This window comes from Primulina tabacum, chromosome 5 (assembly GCF_025594145.1).
Source record: "Primulina tabacum isolate GXHZ01 chromosome 5, ASM2559414v2, whole genome shotgun sequence".
NCBI lineage: Eukaryota > Viridiplantae > Streptophyta > Magnoliopsida > Lamiales > Gesneriaceae > Primulina > Primulina tabacum.
In genome coordinates, this window is record NC_134554.1 from 37,833,451 (window position 1) to 37,852,156 (window position 18,706).

Genomic DNA, 18,706 nt, shown 5'->3' on the forward strand with positions numbered 1-18,706 from the left:
TGATACAAAAATAAAAAAATAAAAAAAAATCATTTCTTTTCTTTTCAAAATGGATGAAATTCTCTCAAAAATTTGTAAATATTTTCACTCTGTTTCTGAAAATGTTCTAAGAAAAATTTATGCAGGAAGGTGTGAAAGATTGAGATTGCTAATGCAAAAAGGAATTCCAGAAGATATTCGTTTTATAATAGAAGCTAAGGTCCGATTAGGAGGAGAAGTTTCACAATCATTGTCCATTCGGTATTTGCCTGGATTAGGAAAAAGCACTTATGCGAAAAACGAAGGGCCAAAAGTTTAGGGGTTTGTCATAAGTGTGCAAGATGGACTTGTGACAAACGATGCAGATCTTTGGGATGTGTTTCCAATAACAGAGAAGATAAAATTGGTTTCATTAAGAATGGGCTGAGTAAGGAGTCTTTAGATAACATCTTATTGACTCTTGAGACGCATCCTAATGGACATGTGCATATTGAACTTCTCCGTTTATGGAAACAATTCCAAGATGAGCGTCATAGTCTTGGGAATCCGACTAAAAAAGACTATGTTTGCCAATTTATAAGAAAATTGGATGGGAAGCATATCCTCGACTCATAGAAGGCGTTGAAGCCGTTTCTGGACGTAAAACCAGAGGAAAATTGTGAGCCACAATCACACTACTGTTTATATGCATGTGTGTCATTATTGTTTTTACTATTTATTCTGTTTATAGCTTTGACCCATAGTTTTGTCATGATAACATATTACCCCTATAAAATATATCATCTTTCTCTCTATTTTCGCAGAAAAAAAAAGAAAGTAAAAACATGGCTGGATCCTCTGCAGAAACATTGAAAAATATTTGTGTATTTTGTGGGTCGAGTCCTGGAAAAAATGAAGTATTTGTAGAAGCAGCGAATAATCTTGGAAAGATATTGGCTGAGAGAAAAATTCACTTGGTATATGGGGGAGGTAATATTGGGTTAATGGGATCTGTTTCAACATCTGCTCATCTTGGAGGTAGTCAGGTTTTGGGTATTATTCCTACAGTTTTAGCTGAAGGAAATATTACAGGTGTTACGATTGGGGAGGAATTAAAAGTTTTTTCTATGTATGAAAGAATCACTCAAATTATTGAAAATTCTGATGCTTTTATCGCACTACCAGGTGGTTTTGGTACATTAGAAGAATTTTTTCACACTGTTTCTTGGGCACAACTTAATATCCATAATAAACCTGTGGGCTTGTTGAATATCAATAATTATTATGACAGTTTGTTGACATTTCTTGATAAAGCTGTGGAACAGAATTTCATTTCAGAAAATTCACGACGGATGCTCATCTGTGCTTCGATTGTCGACCAATTAATTGATGATTTGGAAGCTTTTGTTCATAAGCCTGATCCGATGATAACAAAGATCAATTGGTCGCAATCAAGCAGTAAGAAAAGGAAGTTGGATCATTGATTCAAAAGTCGTGGATTGGTTTGCGTTTGTTTCAGTTTGTTATCTTCAATAAAATTTCAGGTGATATCTCTTTCATTATGTACTCTTTATTAGTAGTTATTTTGACATTAGGGACAATGTCATATTCTGACTGGGGGGAGAACAAACTTATAAAAAAAATAAAAAATTTAAAAAAATAAAATAAAAATATATATATTATTTTAAAATAAAATCATGTTTATTGTTTGTATTTTAGTATTTTTTGCAAAAATGTCATACATTACATGTTTGAAAGATTTAAATTAGAACATGCATTAATCTATTTAAGAATGTTTAAATTTTTATTTGATAAAAAAAGGTCAATTTTAATATTCTGATCAATATAAAAATATGATTTATGAAATCTTTTTGAGTGATTAACCATTGTGATAAAATCAAGTATTAAAGTATATGGCCCAAGATATACCTTATAAGAGTGCCTAAAATTTTAAACTCACACATATTTTGTGAGTGAGTGGAGAGGACTGAGAAAACAGCTTTCGAGCCTTTATTGATCATGAGAGAGACTATCTATTGTTTAGATCTTGAGTTCTTATTTTGAAAAAAAAATGATATTTCCCGGAAAAAAAAGGAGAAAAATACAAAAAAAAAGATATTGAAGATCTATGTAATTTTTAAGTTATATGCTACGACCCATATATCTCTCATAAAAAAAAGAAAGAGAGAAATTTATTGTACAAATTAAATAAATATGTCGTCAAGAAGCATAAACTTAGTCTGATTCCATGATGTTATAAAAATATATATATATATATATATCAGGAAAAAATATATAATAAGAACAACTAGATTTTGAATCAATGGATTTTCTATCTTTTGATTAGTTTGGCTCGTTTGTCTGTCTGCATTCTGTAAACCATTTTTCTGAGCATTTATCTGTATTCCAACTCCATGAGAGAAATCGTTGCCATAAATTGAAACATTTATTAACCTGTGAGGATATGGAGTTGAGACTCTTACTAGGAATTTCTGAAGGCCGTGTACATTTAACTACCTGAAATAAGCTTTGAAGTGATCATCTCAAATTATTTCATAAATTATAATTATGATGATCTTGATATAACTTTGACAGTTTTCAAATTTAATTTAAACACTTAGATAGTTTTGATTACATTTCTATTTAAATTAATCAATATGTTTTGTATTGCTATTAACACTTAAATTGCTAGGGACTAGCAATAAGCTGTTTGGGAGGTGTGATAAACATAAAAATTGTACATTAATTAAATGTTTTATAATATAAATATATAGTTTTTATTTTATTAAATGTTTAAATATTATATGTTTTATAATAAATTGTATAAAATATAAGTTGTTGTGTAATTATAAGTTTTTACTATTTTTTACAGGTTCGATAAAACAAGAATAAACTTGGCGTTGCAAATGGAATTAAGATGATTCTTGGACCTGTAGAAAGTTGATGTTAATATCTACAATATTGGTGGCAAGCATGAGATAAAAAATCCTCTCACAATTGGGATCAAATTAAGCAACAAATAAAGTTACCAAAGGAGTGTCAGTTTTACCATGCTCTAGTATTTTGACCATATCTCTCAAATTACTTGGTCAAATGGTTTGAAAAAAATACCACAACTAGACAACTCAATTATCCACATGTTTCTTTTTATGTGAAGAAGCAAATTCGGAGAAGAAGATTTTCAAAAGTGATGTGTAATATAATATAATATCTTGAAACACCAATGAAGACTTATGTGTAAAAAAATAATATTTTATTTGTGGTTGTCTCCCCAAATTTGGCTATAAATAGGAGTGCATTGTAATGTATTGAGATATCTCTCATTCTATGAACAAACCTTTGAGTTCATAATATTTCTCTCTATATTTTTCCTTTATTTCTTCATTTAAATATAATTAGCATGTTAATTTCATATTCAAAGTTTTACACTTTGAATAATGAATAGCTAACTTGCCTAAAGTTGAGATGAAAAGGTGAAACTCTTGGCATGATAATAAGGTTACTAAAAGGTAAGAATCTATGTTTTATATTATTTAATCATTATTTATTGTTTATGTTATATTTATTTCTTTAAGCATTTTTATACCCTACTTATAAGTGGGAGTTTTGATTTATTGTTGCCTTATGTTACACTAAATTCTTGGAACCATTTAAATGTTAGTTTGGTATTACCAACCATTTAAAGTGGATGCCTTGATTTATTATATATGAATATATTATAATATTAAATTCTTGGAACCATTTAAATGTTTGTTTGGTTTTACCAACCATTTAAAGTGGGAACCTTGATTTACTATATATAAATATATCATAATAATAATTTCTTGGTACCATTTAAATGTTAGTTTGGTTTTACCAACCATTTAAAGTGGGAACCTTGATTTAGTGTTTACAAATATATATATAGCATAATAAATACTTGAAAATATTTATAAGTTTTAGTATATATTATATACTTATAAAATAATAATATATAACATAATATAAATATGATTATTTAATATATTGGAACCATTTTATTAAGTGGATTTCAACAATGTTCGTTAATGTTAACTTTATTAAAATATCAAGAGTGGATCCTTTAATCTCAACTACTTAATTAAAATTTGAACAATTAAAAATTACCAATTAAAGATTCAAACAACTAAAAATAAAATAAAATAAAAGACATTGTAGTGGACTTGTAATTACCTTAACTTCCATGTGGATTCGATATTCGGACTCACCGAATTATACTACTTGTGGACAACCTGCTCTTGGGAGTGCCACAATCAAAGTCGCAACAATGCATCACCCTGGGAATACATTATTTTCCCTTCTTCCACAGTCGCCTTAGCATAAAATTCCAGAAGGGCAGATTTGTATATCACAGCAGGTACTTTCTAAGAATTTTCTGAGTCCTGATTTCTCAATAGCTTGGAACATTTTGAGAAGATTCTCATCCTTGAAAGTGAGGACAGATGCAAAGTTAACTTGGTAAACATTCAAGGTGTAAGCTCCGGTAATTTCTGTAAGTAAAGACGATTCGAAGAAAATATGAGTGCAAGAGAAAGCAGTAGTTGATAATCAGAATACTGGAAGCGTAAAAGAGATGAGAGAGGCGGTTAAAATTCAAAAATGTATAGCCGTCAGTGAAACATAAGGACACGTGTCAATATGTTTACGGTTGAGTATTTGAAAAGCTAAACAGAGGGTGTCAGTAAAACTAATGATTTTAAAAAGTTTTGAAAAGAGCGGGCTATCCAATTGGTTACTGAAAATAATAGATAGAATGTTTGTCTTTTCGATAAAACAACGTGTCTGCTGGTACCACTTGTCGGGTGCAATAATTGTCTCTGCTTGGTAGACCAATCGAACCGTGGTGCTTGAGCTGCTTGTGCGGTTTAAAAGATTTGAGTTGCACCATTACCACCAGCTATAGCTTTTGGTAAAGCGGCAAACGCTCGGTCCTACAATTGGTATCAAAGCCAAGGTCACGGTTTCGATTCTCATTGATTGCAAGGAGTTCAATTATTGGGAGGGAGTTTGTTGGGTGCAATAATTGTCTCTGCTAGGTAGAGCAATCGAACCAGTGGTGCTTGAGCTGTTGTGCTGTTTAAAAGATTTGAGTTGCACCATTACTACTAGCTATAGCTTTTGATAAAGCGGCAAGCGCTCTGTCCTACATAATGTAACCGTGATAATTCTTATCCTAAGCAACTTAAATTAAATGTAAAATAAATTAAAAGTGCATGAAGTTCAAATCATATAAGAACAAATTGAAAGACCACCCTCAGAATATTTTAATGAAAATCAGGTTTACCTTCTCAGTGATCATTTAATTATTTCATAACAATTCATATAATTGAGAATAGGTCATGAAAAATATTACATTTTTCGATGAAGGTATGGAATTTTGTTTGAATTAATGTTTGAAATTCGTGTTAGGCGACAATGGATGAGTGATATATGTTACGGTTTCTAACATAACAATGAGTGTATTCGTCTAATTGATGATGTTCCTTTTATTAAAAATAAAATTTAAAGGACTGTGTAACCTTTTTTGTTTAAAGTGTTTTTTTTAATTGTCGGAGTATCGTTTTATCGCATTCAAGGCGCAGTAGAAATATAAATTTTTAGTTTTGACGTTGTAAACATTCTTTGGGCGTCATATGATTTAAAATATTCATAGGGTGTTTTGATATGTTTACCTTTGCGTATTTAACGTTGGACACCAAACCAGTCTGAAATTAGCCGAATTGACTTATAAATCCTTACGAACAATTCTTTCTCCTTATTCGACATCAAATAAGGTTCACGATCAGAAACTGGATTCCTCGTATAGATTGAGAGATCTAAACGAAATTTGTGTTGAGATTGGATCGCCTGAATTTGAGAAACCGGAGATGATGTGGCTGTGGAAGTGGTTGAAAATTTTCTTGTGAAAATAAGGGTGGTCGAAATTTTTATGAGGGAGGAGAAGAAGCAAAATTGTCTGCCAAAATATGTGTGTAAAATTTGTATTATTTCATATGACCATCAATAAAATATTTATAAATTTTGATTACTGATCATATCAAGAATCCAGGTCATATTAAAATTCATTCATAATCTTAATCTCATTAGGATTCTTATTTTCATTAATTAATTAAAATTCTCATGTTGTATATATCATGTAAAGTCAACTCTTGATAATACATGATATAAAATTAGTATGTTCGTTTTGGGAAAAAATAAGAATTTGATGACCCTTGGATTTCAATGGAAATTCAAATTTGTGGATTGTAACAGTAGGTAATGAGGGCAAGTTTAGGGGTCCTAGCTAAGTTTCATGTGGCTCGTTCCTTGTGGAAAGTTTTCACCTCTCCGAAACTCGAGTCATTTTGATATTCAAGTTAAGCTTTGCACATCCACTCGTCTAATTCCAACATAACCTCCCCCATCTGTATCACTGGACCCGTGGATTAAGCTGAGGTTCCCACGCTATCCAACATCTCGACTGATCCCAGGCATCATGTACACAAGCTCATTGACTCAGCTTGTGTACATGATGCCTTTCATTGACGAGACTTCTATATTAAACTTGACTTCAAATTCTATGGTCCTTTGTTTTAGCATCAGTCGATCTTTTCTGACGAAGCAAAGACTGAACTAATTAGCTTGAGAATTAAATGAGATATTCACCAATACCTTTCTCATTTTCCCAGATTTTCAACAATAAAGGCATTCTGATTTTGTAAAGTACATCAACATGTAAGTATGATTTACATCACAACATTTTGCAAGACATTTCTCTTCAACAAAAATTTGAAGAGCAAGCTAAGAAATTTTAGCACCATCACTGCACAAACCACAACAGCAAAACAGAAGCAGAACAAAAAGAGGGTAAAATACCAACAACTAAAAAAAAAGAGACGTTTACTTTCTCGGAAAATGTAACCCCCAAAGATCCGGAATTGTTTAACTATGCTAGCTTACTATCTTGGCCGGAATTTGTACTCATAAGTTTCAGAAAGTATCAACATATCATAAGATGTTGAAAGTAAATTACAAGAACTTCAAAGGATGATACAGCATGATTCCTTGATTGACTCACAGACATGTTGAGCAAAAAAATCAAAGACATAACGATCAGTAACAGGATGCAATAAGTTTTCATCATTGGAAATTATGAGCTTGATGTCACTATCTTCCCCGAGCACTTCCTTTGCCGAAGACTCTGCTGCAAGCGAGCATCCCTTTAGTTCAATTATTTCAAGGGTCGAAATTTCTCCGATTTCATATGGGATTGCCTTCAGTAAACAGCGCTGGAGGATAAGGTGCCGAAGGCTTGGGAAATGGTCCTTTTCAGTTTTCCAGTCTGCTAAAGTTGAAAACTGAATCGAGAGGAATTTCAATCGCTTGAATTCTCCATCATTCGTCTCCCAGAATTTTCCTTTTGTGGCTCTGAGCTTCAGTTTGAGGACCTTGAGATTGGGCAAGATACCGATAATGGTCATTTTCTCCCAAGGAATTAAACAGCCTACTAACACCAGTTTTTTTAGCGAAAAAGGGAAGGCAAGGTTCTGCAAGTTATACTCACCTGGCCAAAAATCTAGGCGTAATGATTCAAGTTTCGCACAAATAGACAAGATTGTTCAGAGATTCAAATGACCAGCGAACAGCATCCCTGCTGTACAAAAGTTTTAGCTCTTTAAGATTTGGGACCCTGGCGATGACCTCTCGCTTACAAGTGAAATCGATTATCTCTGAAAGTGTCTGGAGATATTCGAGAAAGTATGCATTCGTCCCTTCGCCTTGAACATCAGGAATATCAAGAAGATGAAAACCACTGATCAGAAGATGCCTTAGTTGTTTCATCTTCCAAATTTCAGATGGCATAGACTTTATCTGCATAACCCGAATAATAAGTGTTTGAAGGTTCCTGAGTCTAGATATTGAAGATGGGATTTCCCGAACATTGCCAAGATGAAGGTACTTTAGGTTGATGAACTCTAAAATTCCCATTGGAAACTTCGTTGATCCCATGCTAATGTTCAATACCTTGAGCAATCCTTAAGCTAGTTTAATTTGTTGTGAAATATCAATACCATGACAAACTAAAGAACGGGTCGTTAACATAATATCCCTTATGTTGAATCGATATTCATGTTCATTTGCAGGAGTATTATCACTTCCATCATACTCAATATTAGTATCTGAATAGTTAGGAATCTTCAGAGTCCCCGTTGTACGAAGAATTACTGTCATCCCAAACAACATGATAGTCTTCATAATAATCGTGAAGGGTTAAGTTACTCTCCAGTGAAGGAGATTCGTAACCGTCTAGAACACAACGTCGTAAGTTATTTATCTCCAAAAGATCGTCAGGTGGTGCATCTGTATCCAAGACATAAAAAAGCTTTTCTTTTTTAGCCTCCCTAATGCATATGTCTCTAAATAGATCATGGATGCCACATCTCTTCGGCTTCCCAAACGAATCATATTTATGCACGAAAACAAGATTTCTCTCAATGACATCTCTCAAATATTCTTCTGCAACCTGTTCTATGCTATTCCATCTACTTGGCTTGACAAATCCCTCAGCAACCCACAAATTCACCAGTCTGAATACCTCTATGGGACGATCTTCTTGAAAAAATCCAAAATACAGGAAGCATGCTTTCAAATGATGGGGCAAGTAGTTATAACTCAGAGTCAATATCTCCAATGTCGGGTCATTAGTTGTCTTTAAGACCATATTTACATTTCCAGAAACATACTCCCAGCATTCTACTGTGTGCTTCTCCTTTTTAAGATGCCCACCAATGGCAGATATAGCTAGAGGAAGACCGTGGCATTGTCTTGCAATCTCCTTTCCAATTTCAACTAGTTCAGATGGACAATTTTTTTGGGGAAATATCTCTCGACATAGGAGACTCCAACTCGAATCCTCATCTAGAAGCTGCATCTCATGATTAGCGTCCAAAAGAGTTGGCATGTGCAGCCACTTTCGAATGCCTAGTAGTCAGTATGATTCGACTACCATTTTTCTTATCTAGAAATAGTCTTTTTAAGTCATCCCAGACCTGTATATCCCAAACATCATCTAATACAATTAAATACTTTCTGCCATATAAAGTTTGATATAGTTGTTGTTCGACATCCTTTTTTTTATCCAAAGGTACACCGATGTCTTTTAGAATGCCTAAAACAACTTCCTGGACTCTATATGTTTGAGATACTGTGACCCAACCACGAATGTCAAAAGACTCCTTGATCAGCTGACTATCAAACAAGATTCTAGCAAGAGTCGTCTTACCAATCCCTCCCATGCCAACGATCGGAATGACGTCGATTTGGGAACATCCTGCTACAAGTTGTTCCATTAGTTTCATCTTCAGATCATCGTCCAGTGCCTCCAAACTAGAGTTATTGCCCCTCAAAGCCTCCCTCGAGGAACCAGCAAGAGCTGAAATTCTCCGGTCATGAACATCATTCCCATCTAGCTGAATATTGCTCACCTCTGTGTTAATCGATTCAAGTTTTTCCACGATTTGTTCGAAGCTAATCTCTCGAAATTTCTTCAATCTTTGATAACCATCGCTTCCATCTTTTTGCAGAAAGTGAGTTGCTATTAGGGACTCGAGGATATCCTCCGCTCCATACGATACATCTCTGATTTCCCTTATCAAATCATTGATTTCTTGGCTGCAAATAGGTGGGCACTTATCAAGAAATGCCACTAAAGAATTAATTGTTTGTTGAAAAGACTCGATTTTTTCCCTTGTGAAAGGGAAGAAGCAGATATCCAAATCAAGAAACTGGTCTGTGGCATGCAAAAGTGACACAAGAGCAGCATACGCCATTGTTTCAACAAAGAAACTGAAACTAGCCAAGCATCTCAGGAAACCCAAAATGCAAAGTTAGAGCAAATTATTGTCAATTATTGTCTTAACAGTCACTTTACCACTGCGATGTGTTTCCCTCACACTTCCACTAATCAACCTCCTTTTTCTTTTTCTTCAACATTTCCATTAGCCATAATAATTGAGTAGGATATTTCATCTTTTTCACGATATCTTGTCCTCTGTGCTTTTATTTATTGATGATTTGATGTAGCATGATCATCTAAATTTTTAAATATTATGTTACATTTAATACTATATATTTGTATGCTCTATTCAGTTTCTAATCACTTAAAATATTTTTATAATTGAATCATTAAAAATGTGTCAATCGATCGAACCGAAGAATCGTTATGTTACGTAAAATAATATAATTTAAATTATAAAGAACTAAAATGTGGGTATAAATAATAAAAAGATAAATTTTTTTTTAGAATTAGAGAAAATTATTGTCCTAAAAGTCACTTTACCACTGCAATATGTTTCTCTCACACTTCCACTAATCAACTCCTTTTTTCTTTTTCTTTTTCTTTTTCTTTTTCTCCGATATTTCCATTAGCCATAATTATTGAGTTGAATATTGATTGATGATTTGATATAGCATGATCATCTAAATTTTTAAATATTATGTTGTGTTTAATACTATGCATTTATATGCTCTATTCAGTTTCTAGAGACAGTTTTGTACCATATTTTTCATAATTGGATTGATGATCAAATCGATTTAAATAAAAATGTTTCAATCGATCGAACTGAAAAATCATTATATTATATAAAATAATATAATTTAAATTAAAAAGAACTTAAATGTGCTTATAAATAATAAAAGACAAATTTATCTGTTATACCTAAAATAAGCTAAGTCCACAAGAGTTACCAAAGCCCATGAAATTCCAAGCCACAGTCCAACAGATGCCAAGCCCACAAAAGTTGTGAGCAGTTGGTCCAAGAAAAGCATGATACGAGGAGTTGAGCCATGACCCAACGTGAGTAATCGTGAAATGTTGTTGAAACTCTCCCGTGGAGTGTGACAAAAGCAGAAGGAATAATCAGAAAGAAATACAACAAACACATCCAACAAATCTACAGCAAAGCTCTGCATAATTCCTTGTCAATTTTATGTCTGTTTATGTCAATTTCTAGTTCCAGTAGCAAAGTATTCTAAATATTCCATATGTTCATCAATCTTCTTTGTAAAAATATTGGTCAAGTTCATAGCAACATAATAATATTTGATGTTGTTAATGGATTCCTCGTGTAATTTTGTCATATTCCTCATTTTGTGTTTGCGCTTTTGAGCCATTTCGAAGGAGTTAGAACTTACGACCGGATCGAGACCTACAACGTTTGGTTAAAGAAGTCAGAGCATTCACATTTGACATGAAAACGTGCCTGGCACGCCCCGCAATTTTCGTGACAAACATTATCTAAATTTCAAATCTAAACAACATACATATAATCAAATATAATTCAGGTACAATAATTGTTTGTGTTGGGTAGAGCGATCGAACTATGACGCTTTGACTGCTATGCGATTTAACATATTTAAGTTGCAACATTACCATTAGTTATAGCTTTTGGTAAAGCGACAAGCGCTCGATCCTACAATATCTATATTTTTTAAAAAAATAAATAAATCAATATAATGTCGAGTATTACTAAAATAATATTTTTAATAAATTTTAAAATCCAAATAATTATATATATATTCAAAAAATTAAATTTTAAGTATAAAAAATTTTAAAAAAATAAAAAAATAGAAAATTTTAATTAAAAAATAGGTGAATCGGTCGGACATATTTTGAACCGACTTTGAGCGATTGGACGGTAAAAACGGTTTATAGGATTGTTCCAGATTGGACTCGTGACCGATTCTCGATCGAATCAACCGGTCTGGTCCGATTTTGAAAACGCTGGTTCTATGTATATAATTATTTGTTTGTTGTTAATGATATATTTTATTTAAAAAATTAGAAAAAAGATTATAGATCAAAAACTATTTAACGAGTAGTTTAACTACCAATAAATTTTTTATCGGGGAAAAATAGACATGTACGACAAAGACATATCCTTGATACTTTTTCATCAATGGATTACATATTTTGATTCGTCTCTCGACCCAAGTAACAGTCGTGAGTAATAATCGAGAATGACATTACTGAAATAAAAATATTTATCATGACAAATGACATATGGATTTAACGCATGTTCATTTCAAAATCTCATGCAAGGATAATTGAAATAAGGTAATGATATCAGTTGTATCAAATGTTATAGCTAAATCAGGCCAACCAAGCTACGTCGGTGTAGTCGGACACACGGTATATTTCTCAGCCTACATCATCTTTCGAACAAGGTAACAGTTCTGTATTATCCCAAAATCCTACCTCGAATCCATAGACAACATAAAAATGTTATCAGTGGATTCAAGACTCAATATAAAATGCAATATCATGGATCGATGCAACGTATATCAAAAAAATGTAAGTAAAATATATTTTATTTTTCATACATCAATTTTATTAAATGTCATAATACGTCACGTAAACACATAAATATCACATATGTCAATCTATACGATGACATGTAATATGTTACTCATTCCTATTATACATTATTGATGAATTACCCGATTGAGCTTGAAATTAACTAGCACTCTTTTCGGCGCTTGTATTTGGAGAGAACCCTAAAATTGTGCCAAGGTATTTTAAGACGTTTCATTTATGATATTTTTGGGATCTTACATTGATTACGTGCATAATTTATTTTTCTTCCTTAAACCCCTCATGTAATTACTCATTCATCCTTCATTTCAAAACTATTAAAACCACAAAATTATTTATTTTACGAACATAAGTGTAGAAACAAAATCGAGGATTATGAATTAGTGTTTTATTGTTGGAAGGAAAAAAGATTAGCAGTGGTTTGCAGCATTGATGCTATGTGAGCCAGTAACTTATATTGTGCAGATGAGATAATTAGTGGTCTTTCATTCACATGAAACAAAAACTGACACGGTGATGCGGTGCAGTTGGTCTTTTTGGCGTGTTGAGATTAGACCATATTAAAATAGTGTCCAAAACATAAGCCATTGAAAATATATTTTTAAAACGAAAATATATATCTTTTGCTCTTGAAAGGTCTAATCAAATATAGTACATATATTTAAATAAAATTCATAATTTTTTCCAAGCTAAATAAATTTTATATTTGTATTTATATCTGATAGTACATATATTTTAAAAAAATTCATATTTTTCCCCAAGCAAAATAAAATTTATATTTATATGCGCATGAGAGGAAAACAAAACACTGTTTCATCTCTTCAATACATGAGCATATATTTCGGGTAGCTTCAACCATAATTTTCGGTTCGGTTTCGGTTTCAAGGCCGAACCCACGCTCACACCTAACATCTAAGATGAAAACCTATGCTTGTTAAAATAACAACCAATGAGGGGAAAAAAATCAAATAAACGACTTAACAGACCAAAATTCAATAAACAAAGAGTGTCAACCTGTGTGATATACATTTCCAGAACATGAAAATATAATTTGAACCAACAAATTGCTCTCCGTATTGGACCATTGATATATATTTGATCTTTATAAAATCCCACTATAAATAATACATAAAACAAGAAGTTGATGAACTGAATAAAATAAAGAAACCAACCTTAAGAATGCCAACGGTTTGTACAAATTTGAGAATTAAACAGATTCGTTCACCGGGAACAACAAGAGTAGGATCCTCCTGTCTGCTTTGATCCATCATTGCCATCACTGACTAAGGAAACCCTGTTAACCGATAACTCTGCTTTGTATGAGTCGGAATTCAAGACTTTCCTGCTGACATTGTTATAAATCTCCCGAATAACAATCTCAAAAGCCTTGTTAACATTTGTCGAGTCCAGTGCCGATGTTTCCATGAAAAACAAACCTTCTGATTCTGCAAGAATTTTGCCTTCCTCCACACTGATGTCTCTGATATTCTCCAAATCACACTTGTTTCCCACGAGCATCTTTGCGACTGTTGTATCTGAATGAGCTGCATGAAGAGGATCACTGAGATTTAGCTACAGAGAGGTATGAAAAAATGTAGCAATTTGACATGCACATATAAATGAAGTTGTAAATGAAGTATATGAAACGAGGAAAACTAAGAGCAGAATAAATAACATCAATGAAAGAGTGTGCCGATGGTTTTCTTGGGTGTAAATATTATTTCTAGTTGTCTAATTGTCTTTTTTCCATCAAGTAGAAGATTATTGAAATTTAACTATTATACTTAAAACACTAATACTGAAGGGAATTAGCTAGACACAGTCTTCATCTAACTTATCTAGGCTACGAGTCACCCTGTAGGAATGGCTACATAAATGCGCATGATGGTTCTAGCTTATAGATTAATCATGAAGCTACCACATAATATATTAAACCTCCGGTAATAAACAGCTTGAGAAACTTTTCTAAGCTAGCATCAAACACTGGCTGCAAGATTACTGATGTTAATCACTGGGAAAGTTACAAACCTATATCAACATATTTGACAAAGATGTGCTATGGACTGAATCTCAATCGCAAAATCTTCTCACAAAGGAAGTATAGAATAAAACTTCCAGAAGTAAGCTCGATTGAAAACTTGAGATAAGCTACAGCATATTGACAGCCAAATATGATAATAAATCAAGATATAACTCAACAGACAAACACTGGCGCCTCCATAATTTGTATGTTCTATTTATCCATTGAGGAAGTCCCCACTAATCTGTCACGTTTTCAAATGGCAAATCTCTTTCACAGCTGAGGGTATCATGTAAAAGCAATAATATAATACCACTAACCCACAACCACCACTTCTAAGGACATAAATGTGAAGATGCTGAAATTTCAACTCTAACCTAAAAACATGCCAACTCAAAATAGCATATAGACAAGGGGATGGAGGAGTATAAGCCATAACCTTCCCCTTCTCACAGAAGGGATGACACAGATTCTTACATTCATTTTATACCAAGTCTCCAAACCTCAAGAGTCAAGACTTGTTGCTTAATGCCTAAAAAGAAATTGCAACCAGTCTCAATGTTAACTTATAATTACGAAGACAAGATGATTAGATCATACCAAATATAAAAATTTACCTACTTAGTATCCATGTCTCGACTATTCTACCTGTTGGCTAGCATTAGGTATATAAACAATGCTCCAAGAGACATGTTAGGATTTGTGGATAAGATTAATTAGGAAGCTCTCCCATTTATTCAACTATTGACACAAATTCTAATTCCAAGAATATAATTTTTTTTGCATTTGCATTAAAAATTTTAAAATATTCCCCTTAACACCGTGTGATAACATGCGGAAAGGCAAATAGTGAATGAAGGAAATTTCATTGAATAAAAATAATCTCTCCCTGTCTCATGATTAAGAATTTTGAAGGGCTGGTGTGTATGGTATTTGAATGGCAGTGATCAACGGGGATCGCATGGGGCACTCTTTTGGGTGGAAATATTCTACTTAAAGTCCCATAAAATGTAGAGTTAGCAGACACTGCAGCAAAGGTCTTATATAATTGTGCAACAAAAGAAAAGCAACAACTTGTTTAGGAAAACTGTGATGCAACAACTGATAAGTTGCAACTGATCTGTAACACATTACATTTATAAACAATAATATGCTCAATTAATCTTAAATTTTATAAATTCACGTGGTCCACTATTAATCAGGGTAAAGAGGTATTTTAGAGAATTGGAACAGACAAACCAACCAAGAGACTAACTAGTTATTCCACATAACTCTTCCTTAATAACATGGTAGAGACAAAGAAAGTATTGCCTCGGTCAAACGCTTCTATTACTACAATATTTTGTAATTGAAATTGGCTAAAACTTTCAAATCAAACGATTGCATGCAAGATCTTGTAGATGAAAACAAGGCAGCTCACTCTTTCGCAACAATAGCTTCATTGGATGTACGATGTAGGAGAACTTATCAGCCAGAATTGTGCAGCACATTTAGCTTACGGTGAATGATTCAACCATGTGATTTGTTTAGCAGGGAACAAAAAGCTTTCTGATTGATGACAAAACAAAAATTGAAATGTCTTTCCCCGTTATGTCATATTCTTCTACTCTTGTAATAGAAATTGGAAATAATATAAGTATCAAATAATAGAAATTGTAACGCAGCCACATCTAATTAATAATACATTTTACCAAAAACGTACTCAGGTCAAATACAAGTAAAATTCAGTCACACCACAAATTCGGAATTCAGAAATAACCACCAAAATAAATAAATGAGATATAGCTGCCATTTCTGTTCTAGATACTCATTAGAAATTTTGATTAGAAAATTACAATCTAACACGTTTATCATATGCCATTCAACGTACGAGATCAACAAGATACATAAGATTGCATAAATATCACATCAACCATTGTACATGTGTAAAATGCAGTATAACAGCTTGCAAACCAAAAGAATGTATGCCAAGAATGTGCTTAAAAATAAACCAATTCAATTTTTGAACAGAATTATGCAGATCAAAACATAATTACACAAATTTTTTTTCTCAACATAGAAATGACATGCTCAGTAAAAGTTACATCTTTTGATTTACAGTCAACACGGTCGAGCAATAAAAATTATATCTTGATCGTTTTAACCTTGGTTCCCTTCCAAAATAAACAAATATATAAACCCATCAAGAAAAAACTAGCAAATCACAAGTGACGAGGTACAGAAAATCTACAACATCTGCACTTCATATCCTTAAACAATGTTTAATCAATCTGAAGGGTGATTGAATTTTGGTCCCGGGGAGAACGGGAAATGATATTCAATTTCAGATTTCCAGTAAATTTACTCAAATCCCACATTTATGAGATTACAATAAAACGAAAACCTTTTCACTCCAAACAGATCCCATCATCAATTATCCTCTAATCATATAATCAAGTGAAATTTCATTTTAATATCAAATGCGGTAAAAAGATACCTTAATTTAGAAACCAAATTCCACCAATTTAGTATATCGACAACGAGCAAAGGTTGTTCTTTTTTTAAAAAACCTGGGCAATAGTTAGGAATTTAGCTCTAAATTCACCGACTTTAATGGAATTTTGTCGGAACCAAAACTTTCAGGTCAATTTCAAATTTCCTACAGGTCCAAAACCTAAAATTTCGGCGAAATCGATTCAAATCCTTGGACGCCAAACACGAACTGAATAATCCAAAATAAGCTAAAACAATTAAAACAAGCTTAGAAAAACATACTCTTGAGCTCATCCAGCCACCTAGTGATACTATCAAAAGTCGACCTCCTGCTGATATCATACACCACAAGCGCCCCAAACGCGCCGCGATAGTACGCCGAAGTGACGGCCCGGAACCTCTCCTGCCCGGCGGTGTCCCAAATCTGAGCCTTCACTTCTTTTCCATCGATCTCAATCGTCTGGGTCTGAAACTCAACACCGATCGTAGCTTTCGAATGCATGTTGAACTCATTCCTCGCGTAGCGCGACAACAAATTCGATTTCCCGACGGCAGAGTCCCCGATTATCACGATCTTGAACAAGTACTCCTCGCCCTCGTCATCCGATGAAGAACCCATTTCAATTCTTCGATATTTTTGGGAATTATGATTGTAAAATTGAGACTGGGGGGGATTGAAAAGATGGAAGATCGAGCTGGCAGGGGATGACAGAGAGACAGGAAATCGTGAGTCGTGATAGTGGGTTTTAATGACACTTATGGTTGATGGCTGTCTTCATAACGGTCTCTCATATCTTTTATTTTCCATTATAAAAATAGAGTAAATTTGTTGTGTGAAGGTCTCACGAATTTTTATACAGGAGATAGGTCAACTCTACCGATATTCACAATAAAAAATATACTCTTAGTATAAAAAGTAATATTTTTCATAAATAACTCAAATAAGATATTTGTGTCACAAACTACGACCCGAGACCGTCTCACACAAATTTTTGTCATAAAAATATATAACAAAATAAATCACATTTTTATTCAAGCTATTTTAGTATTCAACTTATCAAATTTAAATTTACTTTTATTTTTTTATTTATAAAAAAAATTAATATTTTTTGACTTGACATCGACGTAATATAAACTAGCTACTTTGCACACGCGGTGCGTGTGTACAGTTTTTTTATAATTATCTATAGACTAAAGTGAAATTTGACAAATTATCGAGGGACTAAAGTGCAATTTGAATCGTTGTAATTAAAAACAAAAAAAAAAACAAAAATGTTTTTTGAAATTAAAAAAATAAAAAAATGTAATTTTGATATCAAATGAAGGCAAAAGTGAGAAAACAAAAAACAGATTAATTTTTTGTCTCTATTAGAAAGATTCTTAATAATAGTCCGTAATAGATTTGACAGTCAAATATTTTTTAAAAAAAATTCCAACCACAGTGTATAGAAAGAAGTTATTTACGGAATAAAATTAAAAATAGATATATTATTGAATCACATTCATGATGATCAGATTTCGAATAACTTAATCCGACTTAACATCAACGATGTATTCAATTCAATCTCGATTATGTTCCAGATCAAATCGGACCAGGATTCGGGCAAGTTTTAGATCGATCCATTGCGATAAACCACGTCTCTACTTAATCTCAAACATGAACTCTAAATTAAAGAAATACGAGTTATAACACATTAAATTATACGTGCAAGAGTTACATTTTTGTGGACATGAACCGACACATGATAAAATTGATGTTAGCTGTTACTATGTATCGAAAATAGCCTCTTCAACCACATTATTGGTGGATAAAGCTAAATGAAAACGTCGTTAATATATATAAAATAGACACCATATCCTAACTATTCATTTTGTATTGTAGAATT

At 32.8% G+C, this 18,706-nt stretch overlaps 1 protein-coding gene, 1 long non-coding RNA gene and 1 pseudogene across 2 annotated transcripts in view; 1 reads left to right on the plus strand and 2 right to left on the minus strand.

The window, feature by feature from the left end:
• Positions 1–18,706, plus strand: part of LOC142544991 (uncharacterized) — a 92,802-nt gene that overhangs the window by 10,407 nt on the left and 63,689 nt on the right. The gene's annotated exons all lie outside the window — the stretch shown is intronic.
• LOC142547578 (putative late blight resistance protein homolog R1B-8) lies at positions 6,839–9,949 on the minus strand (annotated as a pseudogene).
• Positions 13,293–17,585, minus strand: LOC142547579 (ras-related protein RABA5c-like). Its single transcript, XM_075655942.1, has 2 exons — positions 17,103–17,585; positions 13,293–13,872 (listed from the first exon to the last, which is right to left on the minus strand). The coding sequence occupies exons 1-2, from the start codon at positions 17,437–17,439 to the stop codon at positions 13,550–13,552; spliced, it is 660 nt and encodes a 219-aa protein (XP_075512057.1). The 5' UTR covers positions 17,440–17,585; the 3' UTR covers positions 13,293–13,549.